General features: G+C 39.9%; 2 protein-coding genes across 2 annotated transcripts in view; both read left to right on the forward strand.

Moving 5' to 3' along the window:
* The first annotated feature begins 310 nt into the window (after nucleotides 1-310).
* Nucleotides 311-5,383, forward strand: LOC308406178 (uncharacterized protein). The gene is made up of 2 exons (XM_080897045.1): nucleotides 311-530; nucleotides 1,789-5,383. Exon 2 carries the CDS (start codon nucleotides 2,046-2,048, stop codon nucleotides 5,331-5,333), a length of 3,288 nt encoding a protein of 1,095 aa, XP_080753171.1. The 5' UTR covers nucleotides 311-530; nucleotides 1,789-2,045; the 3' UTR covers nucleotides 5,334-5,383.
* Nucleotides 5,384-8,082: 2,699 nt separating this feature from the next.
* dgkb (diacylglycerol kinase, beta) overlaps nucleotides 8,083-27,921 on the forward strand; it is a 96,455-nt gene continuing 76,616 nt past the window's right edge. The window contains exons 1-5 of the mRNA XM_080895866.1: nucleotides 8,083-8,160; nucleotides 16,262-16,382; nucleotides 18,781-18,920; nucleotides 27,403-27,479; nucleotides 27,872-27,892. Of these exons, the coding sequence (XP_080751992.1) occupies nucleotides 18,851-18,920; nucleotides 27,403-27,479; nucleotides 27,872-27,892 (168 nt within the window). The 5' untranslated portion in view covers nucleotides 8,083-8,160; nucleotides 16,262-16,382; nucleotides 18,781-18,850. The remainder of the gene's footprint in view (nucleotides 8,161-16,261; nucleotides 16,383-18,780; nucleotides 18,921-27,402; nucleotides 27,480-27,871; nucleotides 27,893-27,921) is intronic.

Genomic DNA, 27,921 nt, shown 5'->3' on the forward strand with positions numbered 1-27,921 from the left:
TACAGTACACTAAAAGCAGGGATCACTGTTGTTATGAATTCACACTATTTAAAAACGATAAAAATAAAATAGAAATGATACCCAGTAACTTAAACCCTCATTTTTGCTGCCATTATATGAAGAGACACCATAAAACAAAGGCAAAGTTCCATACACACAGAACAGTTGAACTGTATGAATTAAGATCAAGATATTTGATACAGGACTGAGTATAGGGCGACCGTGGCTCAGGGGTTTGGGAAGCGCATCTGACACTTTACCCTACCGCCTACTGGTGTTGGCCAGAGGGGCTGTTCTGATATCAAAAGTTTTTAAGGTAGACTGTTTTCTTGGATTTGGTAAATGTTTAAATATGCAATTGTAACTCTCTGGTGCCACCTTAAAACCTGTAGTCTGTAATAGGACATGATGTCATTGGTAAACAGGAAGTAAGTCTGTGAATTAAGGAGAAGGCATGTGCAGCATGGTGGCCTTAGCCAGATAAATCCAGTGGCATCCACATACATCCTATGCCTTTGGTAGCATTGTGGGTATGTATAGACTTGTTTTATATTTTATGTGCATGTATAGACCACTTTCTTTCAAGTAAGTTCATTTTTCTGTAAGTTTAATGATAAAACCAATCTTATGCAGTTTAAGCTAGCAATCGCTTATGGAGCTAGTTAACCCTTTAAGACCTACCATAGAACCAAGTCCGCCAGAGCTTATATTATATTTTTACATGCTGTGGAGCCATTTTTGGGAGCATTTCAAGTTGCTATACATCAATACAACCATTATAGCCCAGATTTTAATAATATGTATTCATTAAGTGCATAGTAATTACATAAATTGCAAAAAAGTGCAATAAACTACAAAAAAATTGAAAATCGTTTTTGATTTTTTAACATATATTTGTAGTTAGAGAAATTTAAGAGTCTTATCCCTCAAAACTGTAAATACAAAAAAGTTGCACAAAATAGTTTCCCACCACAGGAAATTTATTTTGAGTGTCTTCATAGTTTTATTTTTGAATTTTTATACACTGCAGGAAAAACGAAAATAAATATTATACTGCAAATTTGCAAAAAAGCAGCATATGCATCAAAATAAACTATTTTCAGCAGTGCAATATGAGTCCTAAGCATCCCAGAAACGACACAGAAAGTCATAAAGTCAAAGATAACTTTTAAAAAGAGCAGTATAGGCCCTGAGGCCCTGATCGCAAAAAAGACTACATTTCCGCGAAAATGACGTCACTTCCGGTTTCGGGCAGGTAATGGCGGAAATGCAAAAGTTCGCGCTGACGTCTATTCCAACGTAGGAAGTGTTTTGAACAGCTGATCAGATCGGTAAAGCGTGTTTCTGGAATATTATGTTTTTGTTCCTGCAAGCGCTTTTTATGCAGTTTTTGCAAAGCTTTATGTGGAAGGAAACCGTGACCTAGGACAAGCTGATGGCATCAGATGTAAGTACAACTCCTCCGGTTTCATATGCAAAAAAAAATTTTTGCGCTAGCTTACGTGGTTGCAGTGCTACTGGGATTTAAAAATAGTTACGCATAACAGAGCGTTCCCGCTCCGATCGGCTCTAAAGGGTTAAAGGGGAATGACAAACGTATTGGATGCATTCATTATAGCAAGACTTGTTAAAATCATAATTTGATGTTTGTATTTGACTTAAAAAGGGAAGTAATTCATATGAACATTGCATGTTGACATATTAAAAAACTGGGTTAATATATTTTCATCGTTATATATGTACATGGTGAATAAGTACAGTGATTATGCCTTGTACTGTTTGTTACAGTTTCACCTTTCCCTGTGTCAATAAACCTGTGAACCGGGAATCGTGTCGTCAGAGTCTTGATGTGGGGAAGGAGTTTAGCTGACTGCCCAACCATAGCAGAGGCAGTACAGTGAAACCACACTTCCTAGCGGGCAAGATAACGTGGAAATGCCGACAGATGGTAGGGAGACCATCATCACAATCAACTAATGGACAATTAGCACATCTAAGCAGAGATTCGCTGAGAAATTGTTCAGTCCAAGTCAGAAGAAACAACCATGTCAAAAACGCATTCGCACGCTCCTTCTGTGCACTCCTATGCATCATCAACTGGGTCTGCTGCAGCCAAGGCACGAGCACGTGCAGAAGCAGCAAAGGCTCGTCTTTCTTATGCTGAGGAGGAAATAAACCTAAAACTAGAAAAGGCTAAATTGGAAGCCTCAATGCAAATGCTAGAATATAAGAAAGAAACTGCTGCAGCCATTGCGGAGGCAGAAGTGCTAGAAGCTGCAGCTGATATCAATAGTGAAAGACGTAGTTGTGACCTTGTACTAGATTCTGACCCTCTAGAAACTATTCAACGAACACAACAGTATGTTGCGGACCAAGGCAAAGTATCAGAGACAGAGCATCAGCGGCATGAAAGTGTTACGCCAACAAAATCACAGCCGTTCCCCAGCTCACATGGAGTTCAGATCTGTAAGGAAGAAGATGTTCACGAGCCACGACAAGTAAGATTTGAACACAGTTCTGCTACCCCAACCCAGAATCTCAGATCTCAAAATGACTATAGTGGTGCATTTCCCTCAGCCTATCCCATATCTCCTAACGCCAACTATGGCAGCCCCAACCCAAATGATTTTGTGAGATATCTTGCACGCGGTGAACTTGTGTCTACAGGCTTACTTCAATTTAATGACAAGCCACAGAACTACAGAGCCTGGAAACGCTCATTTCTATCTGCAACCAGTGGCTTAGATTTGACTGCGAGTGAAGAGATGGATCTTCTTTTAAAGTGGCTTGGCAAGGAGTCAAAAGAACACGCAGAGCAGATCAGAGCAATTCATGTTAATCATCCAGGAGCTGGGCTGGATATGATATGGGAAAGACTTGATAGAACCTACGGCTCAACAGAGGCAATAGAGGATTCTCTCTTCAAGCGCATTAACACATTTCCAAAGGTAGGAAATCGAGACTATACTAAGTTAACAAAGTTGAGTGATCTTCTGATGGAACTTCTTTCGGCTAAGGATGAAGGAGACCTACCTGGACTTTCATTCCTCGACACAGCAAGAGGTGTCAACCCAATCGTGCAGAAGCTCCCCTTTCGTCTGCAAGAAAAGTGGGCTTCAGCTGGCGCATCGTACAAGCGGCGAGAGCATGTGCCGTATCCGCCCTTTACCTTTTTTGTAGAGTTTGTTAGCCAGGAGGCTAGCATTGCCAACGATCCAAGCTTCAACTTCATCACTCAGACAGACATCAGCCCCAGGACTGAAAAGTTAGCGTGGCAGCCAAACAAGCATAGAAGAATCTCAGTCTGTAAAACGGACGTATCCTCCAGAGCTAGTTCTGATTCTAGTAAGTTCTCATCAAAGCTTGATGATTGTGATAAAGTATGCCCCATTCATGGGAAACCACACCCATTACGCAAATGTCGTGCATTCAGAGAAAAACCGATTGATGAGCGCAAGATGTTCTTGAAGGAGCACAATTTGTGTTTCAAATGCTGTTCAGCATCATCGCACCTTGCTAGGGATTGCAAGGTCAAAGTGCAGTGTTCTGAGTGCAAAAGTGAAAGGCACAACACAGCTCTACATCCAGGGCCTGCACCTTGGATAGAAGTGAAGGACCCTGCTCCAGACCATGGCGGGGAGGAAGTTGAAACTTTGCCTCAATCGGACATCACAGCCAAATGCACAAAGGTTTGTGGGGGAGATCTGATGGACCGATCCTGTTCCAAAATATGCCTCGTGAAGGTATATCCAGCTGGGAACACAGAAAAAGCAGTGAAGCTGTATGCAATTTTGGATGAGCAAAGCAACAGGTCGTTAGTTCGCTCACAGTTTTTTGAAGTGTTTGGTGACAAAAGCCCATGTGCGCCATACATACTGAGAACATGTGCAGGAGTAAAAGAATCAGCAGGTAGGAGGGCAAGTGGCTATGAGGTGGAATCTCTTGATGGGACTGTCCGCATTCCATTACCCAGTCTCACAGAATGCAATGAAATTCCCAACAACAGGGATGAGATTCCAACCCCTGATGTCGCTATTCATCATGCACATTTAAAGTCACTGGCACACCTCATCCCAGATCTGGACCCAAATGCCCAGATCATGCTTCTCCTAGGGCGGGACGTTATCAGACTACATAAAGTCCGCAAACAAGTGAATGGTTCACACAACCAGCCCTATGCTCAGAAGTTAGATCTGGGGTGGGTTGTTGTGGGCAACGTGTGTCTCGGCAGTGTCCATAGGCCATCAGCAATCAGCTCCTTCTATACAAATACCACAGAGCTGCGAAGGCCATCTATCTTTAACCCATGCCCTAATGTGTTTTGTGTTAAAGAAAGGTATAGCGCCATCCAGGTTGCAGACCATCTTCCAACATGTCCTGAACAAGAGTCCATCTGCGATGTTGACCATCTTGGATGCAATGTGTTCAAGAGGACCAAAGAGGATAACCAAGTTGCTCCTTCAATTCAGGACGCTTCATTCATGAAAATAATGAAGGCTGGACTACAGAAAGACACAAATAACAGCTGGGTAGCCCCTTTACCCTTCAAGAGTCCACGTCAGCAGCTTCCTAACAACAGGCCTCAGGCACTGAAGCGTCTCAAGTCTCTCATTCACAACTTTGAGAGGAAGCCTGAAATGAGGGAACACTTCCTTAGCTTCATGGAACAGATGTTCAAAAATGGTCATGCAGAGTTGGCTCCTCCGTTGGGTGAGGAGGAAGAGCGATGGTATTTACCAACATTCGGTGTGTACCATCCCAAGAAACCAAAGAAGATCAGAATAGTTTTTGACTCCAGTGCTCGATTCAATGGTGTGTCACTCAACGATGTGCTGTTGACGGGGCCTGATCTGAACAACACACTGCTGGGTGTATTGATTCGCTTTAGAAAGGAAGCTGTTGCATTCTCAGCAGACATAGAACAAATGTTCTACTCTTTCTTGGTCAGAGAAGAGGACAGAAACTTCTTGAGGTTTCTATGGTTCCGTGATAATGACCTCTCCAAAGATATCGTGGACTACCGCATGACAGTCCACGTGTTCGGGAATAGCCCCTCGCCTGCAGTGGCTATTTACGGCCTGCATCAATCCGTTCAAGTCAGTGAGTTCCATGCTGACCCTGATGTAAAGCATTTTGTGATGCGAGACTTTTATGTGGATGATGGACTGAAGTCTCTGCCTACAGTCGAAGCAGCTATCAACTTGTTAAAGAAGACACAGGATGTCCTCTCCAGGTCTAACCTGAGGCTGCATAAGATCGCAGCAAACAAGAAGGAGGTCATGAGAGCCTTTCCTTCAAGAGACTATGCAAGTGACCTTAAGCAAGTGCACTGAAGCACCGCAGCAATTTCCTAATGTTGTAAACCTGCTCAACATTTGGCAATAAACCCCTTTCTGATTCTGATTCTGATTCTAAAGAGCTTGACCTTGATGCAGACACAGTACCGATGCAGCGCAGTCTCGGGCTCAACTGGAACCTTCAAACAGATTGCTTTGTCTTCAGTGTCTCCCAGGAGACGAAACCTTATACTCGCCGGGGAGTCTTATCTATCATTAACAGTCTCTACGACCCTCTTAGGTTTGTAGCACCAGTTGTCATACAAGGCAAGGCCATTCTGCGAGAGCTCACTGCTGAGAATGGTGACTGGGATGCGCCATTACCTCGAGACAAGGAGGAAGCTTGGGCCTCGTGGAGAGCTTCACTGACAGAGTTGTCAAGTCTGACGATACCCAGACCCTACACTGAAACTTCACCATCGACAGCTGTCAACAGAGAATTGTGTGTTTTCTCTGACGCTTCAACAAAAGCTATTGCTGCAGTAGCATATCTTAGAGTCACAGACACTGCTGGAAACCAGCATGTGGGGTTTGTCATGGGAAAGGCCAAGCTGGCTCCTCGTCCAGAGCACACAATCCCGAGATTAGAGCTCTGTGCAGCAGTACTGGCTGTTGAGTTGTCAGACCTGATCTCAGCAGAACTTGATCTTCAGCTTAATGCTGTGACTTATTACACAGATAGTAAGGTGGTTCTGGGCTACATTTGTAGTGAGACCAGGCGTTTTTATGTGTATGTAAGTAATCGGGTCCTGCGCATTCGAAGATCCTCCAGTCCACGCCAGTGGCACTACGTGGCCACAAACCAGAACCCTGCAGACCATGCAACGCGTTCTGTTGCTGCAGGCACTTTAAAAGACACCAACTGGCTTAGTGGACCCAGGTTTCTGTCCAAACCAGAGCAAGACATCCCTGACATCACCTTTGATCTTGTGGACCCAGGTTCAGATCCAGACATCCGACCGCTTGTGTCCACATTAAGCACTGCCACAGCATCCAAGCAACTTGGGTCCCAACGATTCACCAAGTTTTCTTCGTGGCAGTCACTGACTCGTGCAATCGCCCATCTGAAACATATTGCCAGTTGTTACAACATGATCACAACAAACAAACCTTGTAAGGGCTGGCATCTTTGTAAGACAGGATTTAGTGTTGAGGAATCCACCCAAGCCTCAGACATCATCATTCGAACAGTCCAAGAAGAGGTTTATGGCGAGGAGATCAAATGTATCATAATACACAAAGAGGTTCCCAGAAGTAGTCCTCTGAAAAGTCTCGATCCCTTTATTGATGCACATGGCCTACTAAGAGTCGGAGGTCGTCTTCACTATTTGAGTCTTGCTCAGAGTGAGAAGACTCCTGTGATTATTCCAGGGAATCATCATATTGCAACCCTGCTCATTAGACAGTACCACGAACAAGTTCACCATCAAGGGCGTCTCTTTACGGAAGGGGCCGTCCGTGCAGCTGGATTTTGGATAGTTGGTGGAAAGAGAAAAGTGAGCAGCATCATCTACCGATGTGTGACATGCAGAAGACTTAGAGCTCCAGTAAGCTGCCAAAAAATGGCCAGCCTTCCGGCAGATCGTCTCTCAACAGACCCTCCCTTCACAAATGTTGGCCTTGATGTGTTTGGTCCTTGGAGTGTTTCTGCACGCCGGACTAGAGGAGGCCTCTCACACAGCAAAAGGTGGGCCGTGATTTTTACATGTATGGGCGTAAGAGCCGTACATATTGAAGTCATAGAATCCCTCGACACATCCAGCTTTATCAACACATTAAGGCGGTTTCTAGCAGTTAGAGGGCCGGTCAAAAGTATTCGATCAGACAGAGGCACTAACTTTGTGGGTGCTTGTTAGTCCTTGAAGATACCTTCTAACATCGACCACAGTGGTGTCAAGTCTTATCTGTCAGCCCAAGGATGCTCTTGGACATTCAACCCTCCACATGCCTCCCACTTTGGTGGAACGTGGGAAAGGATGATTGGTCTGGCTAGAAGGATTCTTGACTCCATGTTCCTCCAGCTCAAGGGGAAGCTGACCCATGAAGTGTTGGTAACTTTCATGGCAGAAGTAGCAGGCATCATTAATGCCCGGCCTCTTGTTCCTGTAACAACTGACCCCGACAACTCATTCATTCTTACGCCAGCTGCTCTTCTAACACAGAAGGTAAACTGTGTTCCTGCTCCTCCAGGAGAGTTTGGAGCCGCTGACCTCTACAAGCATCAGTGGAGACAAGTCCAGCACCTGTCCAACACCTTCTGGGACAGGTGGCGCAAGCAGTTCCTTCCAACATTGCAATCACGTAGGAAGTGGCAGTCATCTAACCCAAACATTAAGCCAGGGGATGTTGTTCTCCTCAAGGACAGTCAGGTACAAAGAAATAAGTGGCCACTTGGTCTGGTAACACAGACCTTCCAAAGCAAAGATGGTAAAGTTCGCCAGGTCGAGGTCAAGGTCATCAAGCCAGGAGGAGAAACATTGTTTGTGAGACCCATTACAGAAATAGTACTTCTTCTGGCTTCAGATGTCTAGGTGTTGAACTGTCATTGACAAAGTGTGGTGGCGTTAATCACGCCAGGCGGGGAGTGTTCTGATATCAAAAGTTTTTAAGGTAGACTGTTTTCTTGGATTTGGTAAATGTTTAAATATGCAATTGTAACTCTCTGGTGCCACCTTAAAACCTGTAGTCTGTAATAGGACATGATGTCATTGGTAAACAGGAAGTAAGTCTGTGAATTAAGGAGAAGGCATGTGCAGCATGGTGGCCTTAGCCAGATAAATCCAGTGGCATCCACATACATCCTATGCCTTTGGTAGCATTGTGGGTATGTATAGACTTGTTTTATATTTTATGTGCATGTATAGACCACTTTCTTTCAAGTAAGTTCATTTTTCTGTAAGTTTAATGATAAAACCAATCTTATGCAGTTTAAGCTAGCAATCGCTTATGGAGCTAGTTAAAGGGGAATGACAAACGTATTGGATGCATTCATTATAGCAAGACTTGTTAAAATCATAATTTGATGTTTGTATTTGACTTAAAAAGGGAAGTAATTCATATGAACATTGCATGTTGACATATTAAAAAACTGGGTTAATATATTTTCATCGTTATATATGTACATGGTGAATAAGTACAGTGATTATGCCTTGTACTGTTTGTTACAGTTTCACCTTTCCCTGTGTCAATAAACCTGTGAACCGGGAATCGTGTCGTCAGAGTCTTGATGTGGGGAAGGAGTTTAGCTGACTGCCCAACCATAGCAGAGGCAGTACAGGGGCCGATGGCGCTTCTGTCAGTCTGCCCCAGGGCAGCTGTTGCTTCCACCAGCGCTATATAAATGCAGTCCATTATTATTATAGGAACATATATTTATAATTAATGAGGCCTACAGGCTGATGTCAGTATTCTCACTTTTATTTCACAACTTTTAACCTGCAGAATGTATATTTCCCCAGCCATGTACAATAAGCATACCCAAACCCTTTGATCTATGATCTATGAATTGTAGAGCAATGAAAAACACTGCAGTATTAGTCCCTATTAATTTTATGACATTAAATAGGCGTTTTAAAGAAAATTCAATTCTCTTTAACGAAAAACGTTTATTTAGTATTGCACACATGTTGTTTGTTTTATATAAATGCTGTATAAATAAATCGATGTCATTCATCAGTTACAATGTTATTTGTCTGTGTGGTTCCCTGTTTTTTCTCCTTTTCCCTCATTACATGGCAGATGGGAAGAGTGAACAAATGTGATTTGCTCCCTCTGAGCCAAGAATGTTCCAGTGACTCATCCTAAGTTAATACTCTATAGTTCAGTGCTCTCCATGGGGACAGATAGAGATCCTACTACACAAACACTGGCATGAATTTGTAATTGTGGGCACATGTAAACACCCCTTAAATTCATACATGTACAGAGGCTCCAACATTTCATGGCTATGCTGTATTTCTGTATTTTCGCGGCGTGTAGTGGATTGCCGTGCCCTGCAGTCACTACTGTCTGAGCCACAGGAAGATGTGGATGATGGGCACAAAAACCACAAATTTCTTAGATTTGTGTCATCTGATACATGAAGAATCTTTTTGTTTGTTTTACTGGTGCTTTAAACCTATAAACTTTGTTCACCCACAAATATTTTTCCACTGAAAAGATTTGCAAATTACACAAGCATAGTTTGTCACAGCTGAACATCTGAAAGATGCTTTTAGCAAACACTGGTGCAAATACCATGACAACAGAGACAAAGATACAACTATGAAACAATGTGTCAGTGGTTATACAGTCTGTGTCCTACTATATTATTATCACTATCACTAATATTATCAGTATTTTAAAAATACATTTGCATAAGACATTTTAAAATGGCTAGTATTTGAAGCTTGATATTCCTAACTTATTTTTATATGTTTTCTACATTATGCTTAAATCTTCTGGATATATTTTAATTCCCATTCACCAAAGATCATCAAAAGATCATTGCTCACATATATAAATATGGTAAATAGACTGATTCTTACATAGTGCTGTTCTACTCTCTGAGTACTCAAATCACTTTTTATACAGCGTGCCTTATTCACCCATTCACACAAGCACTTTCTCCTGTTCTAAAAATAAAATCCATCCATCTTCAAAGAACTGATCAAGCATTTGTTAAGAAAGATAAAATAACCAGCGAGGAAGACAAAATTGTGGCATGTTTACATTTAAATTTGCCACATTGGTTTGATGAAAAGTATCATATGTAAATATCAGATTGTATTAAGATTTTATCTCATATAAATGGTTGGAAGATCTTCAGCTGGAGTCATTTGCTGAACATTAAATCTGAAGAAATATTGCACTACAAGGTAGAGATTTTTTAGATTGAAAACTTAATGGATCTATTTGGACATCTTTAATTTCGTTATGCTTCTAAGTATTGGGAAGTCTAATTGTTATAACAGAGGAGTTACATCTTCTCCAACATGTTCAAAACTGAAATTAGTTGTGCATTTTAGTCTCCCTTCCATAACTTCCTGTACACACGGACACACTTCCTCAAAATGACTGCTGCCTAGTGTTTACACATGAATGTTGCTCTACCTCGTAAAGCTCTTTGGCTTCTGCCTGGGGATGGATACATGGCAAATAAGCCCCAGCTGTCTGTGACCTAGCCAGCATCAATCTGACCAACTCCTCTGGGAAGAAAGACCAAGGGTCAGCCTGTGTAGATGCTCACGACTTATATAATGGTCCCTTTATGATTCTGTCTATCTTCCACATCCAGGCTGTTATTTATAGCACAAAGGAAGAGTGAAGTAGAACTGATATGGGCTTTGGACATTTGTTTGAGAAAGAGGTTTGAGTCATAGAACCTAAAATTGCTTTCATTGCAGTATTGTGTAGAACAAAGGGTGTTTATAGTACTACTTTCTTCATCATTCAGTTAAATTTGGCTTTATAAAAACAAAAAAAATTAATGACTAAATGAATTAAACGTAACCAAAGAGATTTTTTTCCACCCCAGACCAGCTCCAATCCTGTCACTCAGGACAAGACGAAACTAACAGAAAGCTGAGTGTACTGTGTGTGTTTTTGTCTGTGTTTCACTCTATTTTTGGAGACAGAAGGGTGTCATTGAGGCAGAGAGGCTAATTCAACCTGCCTCCATTGTGTCTGCCCCACATGTATATAATGATCTCATAATGATGCAGGTCTGTTGCTCCTGGAGCTTAGTGACATCTGAGGGCTATCTTTTGTGTCATCAGGATCCAGAATGTTCTAAAAAAAATTTCACAAATAATTCATTTTTTATAAAGAACTGAATTTGACTCGAGCTAAATTGGTGCCACTCTTTAAAATATTTAGGCTCTAAAAATAAAGTGGCTGTGCTGAAAAATCTATATTTGGCATAATGCCAGTAGGCTACAGCTCTACTTGAATTATTTATATTATAAATATTTATTTTTTTACTGTTGCTAAAACAATATTATGCACATCTAAACATTTACTGGAATAACAGTTGCAGTCTGTCACGTCCCTCCACTTTCTTGATGATACAAATATAATTCTGACAAGTCTGCACACATTCAACAAACCTGCCTACTTCCCTGCCTGGTCTATATAATCTAAACATTATTAATCCAGTAGGTCTTATTTAAAGCACATATACATTCATACAGTGTATTAAATACAATATTTTTTCTCTCTCACACACAAGACCTTCAGTCTGTGTTACATATTTATTTATTTTAAAAAATATATTTTAGTTTGAACTACTTTGTAAAATATTTTACTTGGTTAGCCCAACTGGTAATGTTAGGGTAAACGAAACCACCTTTGTAGAGCAGGCCTCACTTGTATTTGTGTGTATTTGTGTTTGGATTCATTAATATTTTGCAGAATCAGTATGACTGGTTTGAGAACAGGCCTTTGTTCATAGATTTTTTTTCTTTTTAATGTTCTGTTTTGGTTCGGTCTGACACGTCCCACTCCCTATAGTCTAATTTGAAACTACACTAAAAATTCTTTGATGAACCTGCCAAGCACCGCAGCAAACTTAGTAATCAGCTAGCTGGTAAACACAGCGGAACATTTAGCATCTAAATGGCCAGACATTTCACTGAGGAGTTGTTGGATACCAAGCCGGAGGCAGTAAGTACTGACATTTAAAAGCTTGTGTTTGCCTGATATGCAAAGAGGAAGCAGACGCAGCAATGTTGGCCAACATGTTCATCATTACAGCTTTACAAGCTGATAAGAGCAGTGTCTCCTTACAGCTCGCTGCTTAAAGTTTACTTTGTGTAAATAAACTTTAATAGTGACACTTATGTAATTATGTTTTTCCTATAATAGATTTCTTTGTTTTAGAATGAACTTAATTATACTCAAATTATACAGTAAAATCGGCCAGATCCTGGCTGCACATCACTCTGAGAAGCAGATGTCTTGTAGTTAGTCATTGCTAGTCACATGTGAAGGACATGTCAATATTTCAACTGGCTCTGCCACTCTGACACAAATGTAAACGCCCACATGACCTACCCAGATAGCCTGGAGGCGCCACTGCCACACTGCCAATATCTGGGTCATTGTTCAGCAACCTTTTATGAAACTCAATTCATGCTGAGGCTTGTGGGTCGGATTAAATGCTGCTTCCAGTAGGTGGGAGGTTACATTAAAAGGTTTCAATGTACAGGTTATCTAAAGGTGGGCTGGTAACTGAATAGGATATATTAGGTTTGTTCCAAGAAGTGAAATGCTTATTACTCTCAAGTCTTTTTCTCTGCACAACATTGAGTGAAAAGCAGAACTGCAGGGCAAGAACTGTTGCTGAGTCACCTTCATGTCTACTGCAGAAGTGTTTTGTTGTGAACATAGCACAAAACAATTCTGCTGCACACTTAAACACCTGTGTTTATGCGTTTGGCACTTATCTTTTAATCCAGGCCCCAAAATCAAAGTTGGAAGACACCCTTCATCATCTGAAATATCATAAAAAGGAGCAACGTCAAATCTTTATAACTACCACAATTTAAGCTATAGTGAAAAGCCAGCTGTCAGTTGAGCTCAGACTACAAAAGCACTTAGTGTGGCTGAAAGGGTTAAATGTGACTCATTCTTACGATAGACATTTCCTGCATCAAACCAACACTGAAACTTGATTTCGGTTAAATTTGTGCCAATTTGTGTCATTCTGTGCCACTGGGGAGATTTCTTACATTTCATATGTTAGTGGTGTGGCTTTAACCCTCTGACTTCATTACTATTGATTGCTTCAACTGAGGCCAAATTGAGCTAATTTGTATGTGAGCACTCAGCATGCATCTCTTTGAATAGGAGTATCAGCTCAAATGTCTAAAATGTCAATGACTGTGTTTTGAATATTAATGAAGGATGAACACCCATCACCTAAGGAAGCTGTCCCTCTTTTTTAAATACAGCCACAAAAGGAAGCATTATTTTAATCTTAGAAATATGACTGTTTGAAAGCCAAAGCAGTTTATTCCCAGTGAGGCGAAACCTTTATTTTTCTCAGGATAGTTTATCGCTCTCAGGAAAATTCTCCTGTGTGCTGTTATAAGTTGGTATGCCATCCTGTGATGCATCCAGTACACTATGTAGAAAAGTGGTAAAAAATAGCTCACCAAATAGTTCCTAAGTGGCCAGGCAGGCAGGACTGATTAACCATGCAAGATTTCTGTGAATCTTCAAGATAGAAACTGCACCAGTGCTAATGGCACATCCACACATGTGCAATAACACTAAGTGCAATAATCTTTTCTGGCATCGTTGTATTTTTACTCAGTTGTATATAGCATTTGTATTCTATTTTTATCTTATTGTATATTTTATTCTATTTTATTCTACTGTATATAGTATTTTATTTTATTCTATTCTGTACAGTTGTGTACTGTATTTATTCTTATTGTATTCTAATTTTTGCTTCATAACTTTTGCACTGTCCACTTCCTGCTGTGACAAAACAAATTTCCCACGTGTGGGACTAATAAAGCTTATCTTATCTTAAAACATCTACAGCTCCTCAAATGGCCACTTGACACTCCAAAAGCAAGTCAGACTCCCATGTTAAAGCATCTAGCTTGAGTAAAAATGAAGTTAAAATTTTTGTACAACTAGAAACAAAAGTATGTGGAGCCAATAGCCATTGGCTGTCAAGGCTTGAGTTACTGAACTGGACCTTCTAACTGTGTGGTTTTTTATATAACTGTTTCTGGATTGCATCACTTTAAAAAAAAAAAAAGGTGATGTAATCCAGAAATCGAGAATTCGTGAATTTAAGGTAAAAATTTGCATTGCACTTTTTTAAGCTTTATTACCGCTTGGCAAGTAGTAAGTGAGTGTTTGCAGACATGTCAGTTTTTTTCAATGCAAACTACAGGCAACTGTGACAGTCTGCTCGTGACCAAAGCAAATACAAGGAGGTTTTTGATACAGCAACGTCTTTGCAGACAATTTCAGCAACCCGCAGGAAATACTTGGCAATCGGTCAGGGATTACAGATTTTTCCCTAGCAACTAGTGATTATATCACATCCTGTTTGGCAGACAACTCTTGGGTTATTTGTTTATGACATCACATGAGAAACTTTTATAGGACCATCAGTCTTTTTGTAAGTGCTTTCACCACCAGTTAAGCCTTCAGATAGATTGCTTTTTCTGAATACATTTTCAGACACAGACGTTGTTTACTGTTTATAGCCAGAAACCAGAAGCCGATGTCATGGTGGTTACGACTTTTATACATATATGCAGCTTATACTGGTAACCCACCTATCTACCTTCTTTTAATGTTTAGCAGGGAGAGGTTCTTGCAGTCTGTGATTTCTTTGTTTCATCGATGCTCAGTAACAAATTGAGCTTTTACACCATCCTGGTTTAATCTCTGTAGGCTTTCTAATTCATGTTTAAAGTTAGTCCCAGTGCTATTGTGACATATTCAGTTTTAATGATTGTTTTGTGTTCAGGCTGTGTGGGGAGAAGTGGGCTGCATTTGTACGTAGATGTTCCAGTAAATCTGACTGTGGTGGTGGTAAGACAGGAAATCCTTGATTCACACAAATAGGAAGTTATTGAAACCTATCAGCTAATGCAGAGCTTTAGTCAATACAAAGCATCCTCACATACTATGCCCTCTTCTGTTTAAGATAGGTCAGTGTGACATGGAGAGCCATGGTGATGGCATTCTCTCTGGATCTATAAGCTTTGTAGGCTTACGCTACACAGGGGTAGAGGAAGGGTGGATATGTTCTTTAATGCCAAGCACTTTGACATGATGGGTTTCTGAGCCACTAGTCAGTTAGACATCTGATGCTCATAATATACCTCATCTCATGTTGTTTTTGGTATTGTTGTTAATATTGTTGCTGTGCTTATTGTTGCATATCAACATAACCTATACTGTTTTTTTCTATACATATATTAAAATTACACTGTGTTTGAAGCATCTCGTAACTGTTTTGTGTGTCTATAGCTTCAAATTAATAACTACAAATGGATTTATAACCACCAGTGTTAGGTCCATATATTTATAGATCAGCTACATTTAACAAGCTATTCTAAAAATCACAAATATTCTCATTATTGACTATACTCTTTTGATGGGTACTGAAAACGAGCTTTCATATCTGTTTGATGTTATGTTTGTGTGTCCTCTGTGCAAAAATGGGAGAAGAGAATGGAAAAAATTGCTCACAAAAAGCGTGCCCTCCTCCTCCACCACCTCCTCCACCTCCTGTGCATCATCTCTGTCATTTTCTATTTCCACTCTATTTGTCACCCTTTTTCGTCTTTCATTCTCAACTTGTGCTTCACCCTTCACCCTCTCTCACATCTCTGTCTTCATCTTTCTAGTTTTCCCACCTTTTTTCAGCCCTCTGGAGAGAACATCCTACAGGTTGCTGCACTTACTGCCTGCCGTTTGGAATGCTAATGTGGTCGGCTGATGTGTGACACAGTGACCAGAGTGAAGATAGCTTGAAAGGAGGAGAGAATTGGGGAGTAGTAGGGAGGGAAATGAGAAAGCCAGAGTGAAAGCGAGAGAGCATAGGACCTCCGGGTTTTCAGGGGAGGGAGGGGAAGGTGAATAACAGAGCAGTAGAGGGGAGGGATGGAGGGATGTGACGTGAGCGAGCGGGAGTATGGAAACTGATCATTGCAGGCAGAGCAGCGCTGGATGATTTTACTCTCCCTCATCCTCTCTCTCTCTCGCTCTCTCTCTCTCACCACCCCACATCCCCTGTGATGCTGCTCTGACCAGACTCTGCCTCAGAGAAAAACAAACACTAACCCATCCACATACTCATACACTGACAGGAAGCAGAGAGGGCTGCTGCTGCTCCTTCCTTCCTCTTTTTCTTACACAGATACACACTCTTCCACTCCATCTAATTGCACAACACCCACCTTGCCTTGCAGCTAAGAGAAGATCAAGAGGAGGGCACGGCAGGAATGTGAGTGAGGAGCTGCATCTGAAAACGCCTGCCCAAAAGGACTCCTCCCTCATCTGTCTTGGTGATTAACTCCAGATCTGCAGCAGGTGAGCGAGGCATGTTGAATTCTCATCTGATTCCCTGTGTTGCATGTCGCAGTGGCCACTACCTACTGATTCTCTGTGTCAAAGCATTAGTGGTGTCTGAGCTAAGATCTTCTCCAAGTCGTGTGTAACACATGGTTCTACATGTTATCTCCTCACTGCACTACTAACTGATAATGAAGCTTATCTGATAACATTTGCAGAGCTGGGTTTTGTTCAGAGGATGCCAGCTGAGTGTTTTTGTGGGGATGCACTGCAGTCAGGCAACGCCGAAAAGGAGGATGATTACAGTGCAGTGCGAAGCAGGAACGTACTGCACACACCAGTACTATATTTGAGATTGTATCTCTGTGCTGGAATTAGACTCAGTGGAGATCTGATATAAACAACAAGATTTCCCATCAGCTCCTTTTCTTTTTTTTGCTTCCTGTGCAAAACATTAAGAAAGACAGTGCAGAGCGTTTCTAGTTTAAGCTCCAGAGGCAGATCAAAGTTTATGTGAGGGAGGCTGATTCCCACGCACGCAGTGTGTTAAGGCAGCAGCACCGGTGGCTTCATATTGTGTTGCTTTATCTTGGCTATATAGTGCATATAATAATAAAGACACTCAATTAAGTATATAGGCTTGATTTAGCCTATCACCTCTTCAGAGTAACTGTGGCACAAGCTTTCTGAACATTCATTCACATGCGTATTTACACACACACACACACACACACACACACACACACACACACACACACACACACACACACACACACACACACACACACACACACGATCTTAGATATGATTTCAAACTAAAGTACACAAATTCATACCTCATACCAAGCACATTATTGTATATTAAATATACACAAGCGTACAAACACACACACACAGTTATTCTCCACATGAATGAACACTTGTTGATCCAGATTTTCAGTTCCCAGTTATTGGGTCAAATGCTTCACAGGCAATGTGAAACACACGCGCACATACACACACCCACACAGATGCCTGAGTGACACCTACAGAAACATCCAACTGCATCCACATTCGTTCCACAAAAATAAAAGGGAAAGCAAGGTCATGTGGATCTGAACAGCAGAGCTGTGATTTTGGCTGAATGTGTTTGCATTGCGTGGCAATTCAGTATTTACTTTAATTAAAGGGCAAAAATCAGCGAGGCATGTTATCCATTCTCTGATACGATATCTAATCCTTAATACTCTCCTGTCAAACCTGAAATTAATGTTTGAACACCTTTGTTTTACATGTGATTGATGTTCTGTGTTTTGCCTTTGCTAAGTGGAGCACAATGCTTTACATCAGCCACAGAGTCTGACACGTTTTGTTTGACATCATGCTTTAAAAGCTGTTATAATGCAGACAAAAGTACTGGTGAAGCACAAACATTGACGCTACTTAATTTACCTCCAGTGAAACCCTGGATGTTGGACTCTGCTCAAAAATGGAAGTACCTGCCTACAAAAACCCATTTAGCCTGAACTTGATCACGTTGTCTTCATAGCAACCGCTCAGGATGATGTTTTGAAGCAGCACCAAGGCGGATCTCTAATCTTTTAATGTCCAAATTAGGATTTTTTTTTTTTAAATACAAGGATCCCTCCACTTGTTGCAGACATTTCGTGATGTAACCATTTAAGCAAAACAGATGAGCTGACTTTAGATTCAGGGCTTATTTTCTTTCCTGCAGCGCTGCACATACATCACACCCATGGTCGAATTATGTATTTTTATAACTGGCTTTATTTTTTGTAATCTCTTTATTGAAATGCATATTCCAAGTACAAGGACCAAAACCACCAAAGCAACGATAGGCAGGAATATACTGCAATATTTGAGTTGTGACATTATGTATAACACAAATATTACACTTCCTGGGTTGATAGTTTTTAATTTTCATAAATTGAATTGTGAATACATGGGACTAGATATCACTTGTTTGTTTTTTAGTGTTGGGACTTGTTTCTATGTATAAAAAGATCACATTTTTTAATGATAGTGTATTTTGTACCAACATGTCTTAAACTTTAAATTATTCATCCTGCTCTGGCTAACAAACACGAATCTCAATGCTTGAAACACCAAGATCTAGCAGAGGAAGAGGGACATTTTAGTTGAGATGGCAGCTGCAGAAGGAGGAACAGGCAGGAAGAAAAAATGTGCTCTGATTATCAGAGGAAAAATAATGTATCTATTTCTTTATTGCTTTAAAATGTGCCAGCAAATGTTTGCTTTCTCCAGCTAATTGGAGAATATATGTAATCCTGTTGTGTCTTATTCAGCAACAAAGCTGTTGCGTCTTACCAGCTTTGCTTTTTGTACTGACATTATGTAAAGAAAAGATGTCTGTGGGGGTGAATCGGGCTGATTTTGATGTCTTGTTGTGTTCCAGTGTGAGACTCCCTGCTGTGTGTTGCTGCACGGGGAATGCACGGTGGATATAGAGACGTGGCCTGAACACAATGAGCAGCCAGGACAAATGGGTCACACTGACCCCAGCTGAATTCGCCTTGCTACAGGAATACACTCAGTGTGAGTAGAGGAGGTACTCTCAGTTTGCATCTGACTGTGTTAAGGAAGCTGTGCTTTTTCTTCAGGGACAATAAGAGGTGACATTACACAGTCTGGTTGATATCTGTGTCCTTAAACTGCAGCCTAAAATGTATATTGTATACAAAAGTTGGACTTGCAACTGGTGTCTTCTAGTCTTACTGACCATTCAAAGTACTTTCACAGCGCAAACCACTTTATCTGCCTTACATAAGTGTCCAATTTAGAGTCACCAATCAATCTAACATGCATGTATTTAGAATACCAGGAACAGGGAGAAGTCAAAACTGCACACAGGATTGACCACAGCACAGGAATACAGCTTCAAGGTCTGAAAAGACAAACCAGTGCCTTAAACCTGGAATCTTTCTAATGGCCAGCAGGAAGATGACTCCTCTAGTTCCAAAAAAGAAGCTTGGTCATATGGAAGTCTATAGGACAATGACTGTTTGTCATCCTCGATGCCTCAGTAATTCTGAGCTCAGTCATTAGTTGCATGTGTTAATAAATACAACATGAATTTTGTAAATCCCAGTTAGAGCCAAAAAGGAAGAAAAACATGCAGAGCCCCTCTGTTTGTCAGTCAGATCAACCTTTTACTCATCACATCCAATTTCAACAGCAAAAATGCTCAACCTTAATGTGTCACGACATGACAGTCTATGACCAGACTTCAGAACCATGGTAACCTCAGAAAATTTGCTTAGATTCTTCTGAAAGGATGAATTTTGTTTCATTATTTTTTTTCTTTTCATAATCACAGTCAGGTAGCTTGAGAGTCAATTATTACAAAGTATTTGTGATGATTTAACCTAACAGTAGGAGACTGGAACTTCAGTCTCTTGATCAAATGTTGGTAACTTGATATCTACTGTGTACTTTTTCCATGTTTTGTAGTAGAAATACACCAATATGCTTTCTTGGGAATGCTTAAAGCCAGATTCATTGTCTGGTTTGTGTCTGGTTTATTTAGTTCTTTGTCTAACCAGAGAGGGTTATGAGAATTAAACTAAGGGATAGGCAAAGGAGATGGACTTATGTGCAGTCTCACAAACACCGTGTCACCAAACAGTCATTATTATTCCCTCTCACCTTTTCTTCTGTTTTTCTTTAGCAAGCAGATTTGTTTACATCATACTACTCCTTATTAATTTTTTGTCCTGAAAGTATAAAGTTTTGTCTACATTCTGAGTGCAGGATTTAAGGTGAAAATCTATTTGGTGACATCTTAATAAACTGTAGATCACCTACAGGTTTAAGTTATATACACAGATCCATCTTTTAAACTAGTTTGTGTAAACTGTGTTTTCAGCCTACATTCGGACAGAAGTTAAATCAACAAGTTTCTTGATGTTCTGATCCAAACGATAAATAGTTGAAATGTTGAAGTCATGCACGGTGACTCCTCTGTGTGATACTGAGATCTAGAGTTGCCATTAAAACACTTCTCTGTTCAGGTCAGCATGAAACATGCTTCTCTGTAGATACGTCATGTATAATCAGAGGAGGATAGGAATATGAAAATGTTTCATTGCTTTGATTGAAGCTTAATGCTGACCTTGGTCTTTGAGCAGATGAGTGAAAACATTTATTGTGAAGAAGCAGAAAACTGCAATTGACTTTTCATCAGCAGATTTTTTTAAATAAAAGAGATACTTGGGATTAGATAACTGAGCCGGTAAGTATACACGGACATTTCCTGTAATTTCTCATCCCAGCATTCTGGAGAATATTGTTCTCTTACTGGGATCTATACAATAAGACTGGGCCTCATTCTGCACTTTATGCTTAGAAATGTTTTTCCTTACAGACAAAATGGATATGCATGCAAAATTACAGTTTCATGAAATGCATGCACCTCCCAGTTTTGTTTTTACCACCATGTTTGTCTTAGTGAACCAGAATCGTTTTAAATTGAAAAGCCTGCACTCTATATTTGGAATCAGCATGCTGTTACTGCCACATTTCGTTTACCTCAGGGTGTATCACAGGGAGAGCACTGAAACTGAGAAAAGCCTGATCACTCACTAGGCCAGTTTTAGTTATGGACAGAGTTGAGCTAATCCCACCCAAACCATCTTCCTGCACAGCCAATTGAAAAAAAGCACAGAAAACACTTCTGACTGGAAAGACAGATTACAGCCCACCTCCAAAGTCTCCTATTGCACAGCCTTTAAATGCAATCAGTTAACACACAGAGGTGCTCTTCTCCCTTAGTTAACCCACGCACTTTAACATAAGGGTAGATCATCACATCATGTTTTTTTTTCTGCAGTTTGGAAAATGAGTATTTTGCTTCTGCTAAGTCCATAGGAGACTTTTCCATTAGTGCTTCTTTTCTCACAGGCTGCATGGCACTGAGACAGAGCCTACGACTGTGTGACTGCATTTACTTTTCCAGTAGATGTGTGTTGCGCATTTTATTCTTTTTATAAAAGGATATTTTTACTTGTGTACTACCCTGGCAGTGAATGAGCATCATAACAACAAGAAAATAAAAAAATAAATAAAAAAAATAAATAAAACAATCCTGAGAGAGGAGAACCCACCAATTGAACAAGGACTCAAATCAGCATCTACAGGTTACATGTCAGCTGTTATAACATCAGGTCTTTGTGTTGCCCTCCTATTATTTATGACATGGCAGGCTGGAATTGAAAGCAAAGCTTAGTCTGCAATAACTAAGGCAATGAATGTTTTGTTCCCTGAGTGGTTGAGGCCTATAAAGATTAAAAAAAAAAAAAGAGAAGGAAACCTGCTCTTGAGGAATATCACTTTTGTTGTTTAGAAATAAGGTTCTAATAGTAATTTACTCTACATGCCTTTCATATTCAAGTAAATGTGTTTTGTAATGAATTTAAGTCACTCTTAGTTAGGTTCTAATTGGCAACAGGTCGACATAGTTTTCCTTATATAAAAAAGACGAGAATTTAACCTCTGCAACAACAAAAAAATGGCTATCCTGTTTGCTAACAGGCTGAAACATTAAAGCTGTTAGGATAAACATATCCTAGACTGATCCCTCCACAAAAAAGGAAATAGATGACGTATTCTGCTCGAACTCTCTGCTACAAAAGCAAAACAAATATGTTTAAGTATCTCCTCATTAACTCGTGTCACTGCTTTGTTTATTTAATTTTCTCCAATTCACACGTGAGTTTTGAGTTGAGGCAAGTTTTCACTTCGTCACTGGAAGTTCTTGGAAAGCTGGCAGGATTTCAGCATCATGCCTTCCGTAATCCTCCTCATAAATGGAAGCAAAACCCAGACGTTCCCGTGCACTACGCACAAACACATATTCTCTCCAGTAGCATCAAACCACCACGGTAACAACAACAGTGTGTCTGTTAATGTAAACTGCAGTGCAGTTAGAGTCGCTGTGGTTAACATCAGTTGTTCTAATTATATAATCTTGACGTTGTAATTGCCTGCTCTAACTTGTCTTGCTGATGTAGAAAACTGAAGCTGCTGAAGCGTTTAATCTTTGTGGCGAGCTATGATTGATTCATTTGCAGCCCAACAGTTGGCTTCCCTGCTCACCAGGCTGCGCTCTGGATTCCTGGAGTTTATGTTACGCTCCAACATGTTGACACATTTCATCATTTGAAATGGTACCAGGAATGGAAAATATGATGATACCTGGCATGCTGCAGGACGACGTGCACCACCCACGCATAGTTTTGGACAGACGCTGGAGATACGAACACCAGTCACAGTAAATCGTTTAAAGTGAGACAAATTATGGAACTAGCTGTGGAGAAGAATAGTTGTTACGTATTCAGTGTTTCTACAACCTAAGTGGTGTTTTTGTAGTGTCCTTGTGTAACGTCACAGTAGATGTTTCATATGTCAGTTATTTTCAGTCCCAAACAAGACATCTTTTAGTCATTTGAAACAATTTTTTTTTTCATTTGCTCTTAGTTTGAATCTTAATAATTAATGCTTTCCATCTCTTTAGCTCTTGTACCAGCTTCTCACTTGGTTTAAAACAACATTGTTCTTCATTCTGTGAAACGCTCCTCTTCTTTTTGGCACATAGTGCATTATGGTGGGGTTTTTACGTGTTTTGCAAATATTTTGGGTTTGAATCATTCAAAATAGAAGAAAGGGGAGAAGGGAAGAAGTATAATAAAAAAAGAGACACATAGTGGTCATAATGGGCAATTATCTACACATGTGTGGAGGCACATGCACGTGGATGTGTGTGTGTGGAAGACAATTTCTGGATAATTATGTTTCAATGAGCTTGGGGCGATTCTTTGTGCCCTCTGCAGCTACAGGTTATTAAAATATCCCTTTATCTGAGCTATAACAATGGACATCACATCCCCTCGCCTTCCTTTTTAATCTCTACTTTTATCTCCCTTGTACTGCATCTCACCCTTCATTCTCATTAAAGTGAGGAGTTCACACTTTCATAACAATTTAATGGCCGTGTGCTGAGGCAGGCACCTAAGATCTGGCTCACAACAATTAAGAGCTTCTATCCATATAATAGATTTACTAATGCAAGTTATGTGGCAGTGAGCTGTTTAACAGAAGGGCAATTATTTACCAAAGAAGGTAAAAAAAAAATCCTCAGAGTGTTTATGAGCCTCAAAAACATTACATTTCTGTTCTGTTGTTCCTCATTATTGTGTGGCACAGAATGGTTAAATCATTATCCTGATAGAGAAAACACACTGTAATTCAGCTGTGCCTGCTGAATGTAACAGGCAGTGGATACATAATCACTCTGCTCGGTAATGGTTTTGCGTAGTTGGTGTGCTCATAAAGATGGTCAATAATGATGACACACAGTCAGTTCAGTGTGGGTTGTTTATTTCTAGTCTGTATTGGTAAAATGCGTCCTGAGAAAATCAAAGATCCAAAGCTATTAGTGCAGGAGGTGACAAATTGCTGTCGAGAGGGGAAGAGAGCTCAAATGCAAATAGAGACAGAATACCTGCTATTATTAGCAATAACACATAGATTTTTGGACATGTCTTTTCTTCAGAATCTGCAGTGTGGTAAATAAGGTCCAAGCTCTTGTATAGTAACTGGTGGCTCTATAGCAGACTACATCTATTTAAGGTCTGATTCTCTGAAATACGTTTTTTTTCTATCAAATTCTTTTTATACAGGTTTATTCTTATTTGCTTTATTTCCCTTCCTTAACTGCAAGGCTAACCTCTCAACAGATCAGATGATTATAAATCTGGGGCATGCTGTTCGGTTTCATAAACAGCAGCATAACCTCAGCTTCCCGGGCTGCTGGATTTACCTCATAGCAGGTTGGGATTTTAGTTCTAGAAACATTTATTCAGCTCAAACACACAAGCAGACAAACATATGTTCACTGGACACTTCAGTTATGCCCTGTTGGAACTGGATTGGAGCCCATTTTACCTTGAGAACTGTTCTAATTATTCATGGTACAGATTCAACAAGGTGCTGGAAACATTCCTCAGACATTGGTGCATATCGGCATGATAACACCACACTATTGCTGCAAATCCTTGATGTAAATCTCCTGTTTCAGCACACCCTGAGCTGCTCTAGTAGATTAAGATCTGCTGACAATGTAGTGAACTCACCGTCAGGTTCCAGAAACCAGATTTTCACTTTGCAACATAGAAATGGTCAGCGCCAATACTCAGGTGGCCTGTGGTGTTTGTTGATGCTCCACTAGTACTAAGGGGCACAACGTGTTTTTACATTATTATTACACAACCACATTATTACATCACTACCACCAGTAACCACTGGTACCATTCATGCTGTCTTATTGTTTGCACCCAATTGTAACCCTACCATTCCAGTGCTGCAACAGAAATCAAGACAAAAAGTGAATTATGTGAATTATAACCGCAGCTTCATGTTTTTAAGCTAACAGAAGTGGCACTCAGTGTGGTCCTCTGCTGCTGTGACCTGCTTCAGTTTTTTTGATATGTTGTGCATCTAGAGATGGTCTTCTGCATTCCTTGGTTGTAACAAGTGGTTTTTTGAGTAAGGATTGCCTTGCTCGAAGCATGTCTGCTGATTCTCCTCTGACTTCTGACATCAACAAACCATTTTTGCACAGAGGGCTGCTATTTACTGGATAATTTCTTCTTTTTGGGCTCTTTATTGTAAACCGTAGGGATGGTTGTGTTGAAAACTCCCAGCAGATCAGCAGTTTCTAAAACACTCAGATCCACCACCTGATGCCAACAATCATGCTGTGCACAAAGTCCCTTAAATCATCTCTAGTCACCATTCTGATACTCAGTTTGAATTTCAGTAGGCCATCTTGACCAATGGCCAGTGCATATTTATCTGTTGGTGACGATGAAAAACAGTAATTAAACAGTAATTACTTATCAACATAAAAAATATCCCTCACAGGCCTTTTTCATTTGTATAAAGAGAGCAGAAAGATACCATACGTGAAGCACAAACTTAAACAAGCTTCTTAATGTAATTTGTAATGTGCACACACCAACTTGTGCTTAGAGAGAAATGTGAGAAAATTAACTTCACTAACATTAGAACCTGGTATCTGTGGTGCAGCAAATTGATTCAGCAGTAGGGCTCATAAACTCTCTGTAGCATGCAGTAATTATCACAGCAAATCTCTGCCTGATGAAGTTATTTTTGTCCAGTGCTGAGTGCTTAAACAGAGAGTGAAAATAATGAGCCACTGTGGTGATTTCAGTCTGTTTTTTAGTCACAGCAGTCTTTGGCATTTTGTCTCTTTCAGGGAAATGACAATAGTTATATCATTTTTGTGTGGTTCAATTCAGATTTTTAACTTTACATAATGTTTACATTTAATATTTACCCATATCGAGTTGTATTATCATGTAATATATGCTACACGCGACTGTGACCACAGTTAAAGTGGGCACACCTTCAGCTGTGTGTGTACGACTGCTTTTAGAGAGATAAATAGAGCAGATATACTGTATTCATATTCACATTTACTACATTCACCCACCTTGTCCCCCAACTGCCTATGCTGAGTCTGACTGTCACACATTAGTCTGCACTGGATGTAACAATACCTGCATGCAGTAGCAGTGGCACATCTGTCACAGAAATGCTGCAGGTTGAATTGGTAGTGGAATTAAAATTATCCAGCAGAAAAAGAGCAGCAGAAGGATGAAATCACAGCTGCAGCTGAGGTCCGAGCAACAACCACACCGAGGCACCGCCTCAATCATCAATGCTAGACAAACATCTGCATCTCAGCCAGTGGGTGTATAGAGATTGGTTATTAATAAGTAATGAGCAGTAAATATTTGCTTAGTTTTCCCTTAACTTGAAAGATACAGTAATTTGGCTATACAAATACACCAGCTGTTCATATGGACTAGAAGGAATACAAAGGTTTTGGTATATTTAAATCCTGTACACTCTACCTCTAACAATAAAATTAGATCATACTGTATATAAAATATTCACACTTGTAGTTTTCTAGCTGTTAATTTGCTACAACTATAAACTGAGTGTTCAGGAATTATTTTTCCATGTCACGACAAAATATAGCGCTTACATCATAAATGAGAAGTATTTTTTAAAAATGCTAAAGATGTATCTACCAAAAATAAAAAATAAAAATGAAAATTATTCAGGGCTATTTTATTCTTCTGTCTGCCTTAGAAGTAGTACCTTATACAAGTTAAGTGTATTATGTTTGTGTATTATTTTATTTCAAGTGAATACTTTTTCCCAGAACTTGCAATTTACCACATTTTTTACATCTTAGGGGAATTAACATGATGCTTTTTCCTTTATCTAAGTACTAATTCACTTTGCAAGCAGCCTGCATATTTCATTAATGGTCCATCTCTTCCCTGCTGAAAATAGTTATTTGGTATTGTATTTGTTTTAGTATGTTATTGTGACCTTTACATGTGTTCACAATTCTGTTTTATCTAGTTGTTATCCCCGGTTGGTGTTTTCAACTCCTGCCCTGTATTTGAACTTGAGGTACTTTTACAAATGTCTGCCATGCCTGTTTACGTGTCCTGTTAAAGGCCATGGCTGGTTTGTAGTTGTACTAAATGTGGATGATATATTTAATGAAGCCCTGAATAATGGTTAATATAAAAAATGATCTAAAAGATATTAAGTCAGGTTTCATTCATGGTCTGACCTTTACAGTTGGTAGAGCAGAATACATCTTCACAGGTCTGACTCACATATGGAGGTGTGTCTCCCTGTAGGCATCAAAATGCTGCATCCAAGTTAAATCAGCAATACTGAGTGCATGACGTGCATGCCTCTATAGCACTTACAGGTGCATCCACACCTGCATGAGTACAGAAAAAAATGACACCTACTGCAGATAGGGTAACTCCATGAACCCACATTTGTTTTTATAAATTAAAAACCAGAAAATGCAAAGTACTTTGAACTATATAATATAACTGAATTATGTAGATATCAATCATATATAAAACATAACACAAATAAAGCATGTCTGAATGTTTTCTCATAGACTCAACCAAGAAGCTGAAGGATGTGCTGCAGGAGTTCCATGGAGATGGTGTGTTGGCTAAATACAATCCAGAAGAGGTATGTTCAGTTTATACTGGATTATATAACACATAGTTTATAGTCTATTGACTCAGGAAATGCCAACAGCAAGCATATATCACACTTCAGCATTTCTTTCCGAAAACATGAGTAAGTGATTTAGAGAGATTTTAAACATGCATACATTTTAAAGATAAAACAATAATCAAGAACGCAACTAAAAAAAAAAAAATACTCAACTACTAATTGCTGCATCATAACAGTTCACAAATCTCTAATTCAATAACAGATAATCACAACTACATAACTGCATTTTCAAAATGTGTGTAAATATGTGATGTGCTTATTTTGTGCATTTTAAATGACATAACCATGTGATACTTCCATGAATATGTCGCGATTCTTTCTTTCTTCAATGCTGCGGAGTGTAGAAGCAGGAAATTCTCAGCCAGGTATCTGCTGTCTCTTCCTCTTGATTTAT

The sequence above is a fragment of the Rhamphochromis sp. 'chilingali' genome (genome assembly GCF_963969265.1).
Source record: "Rhamphochromis sp. 'chilingali' genome assembly, chromosome: 11".
Taxonomy (NCBI): domain Eukaryota; kingdom Metazoa; phylum Chordata; class Actinopteri; order Cichliformes; family Cichlidae; genus Rhamphochromis; species Rhamphochromis sp. 'chilingali'.

Excerpts from the sequence above, each read along its gene's own strand:
- LOC308406178 (XM_080897045.1), top strand. The coding sequence starts at position 2,046 with ATGTCAAAAACGCATTCGCACGCTCCTTCTGTGCACTCCTATGCATCA.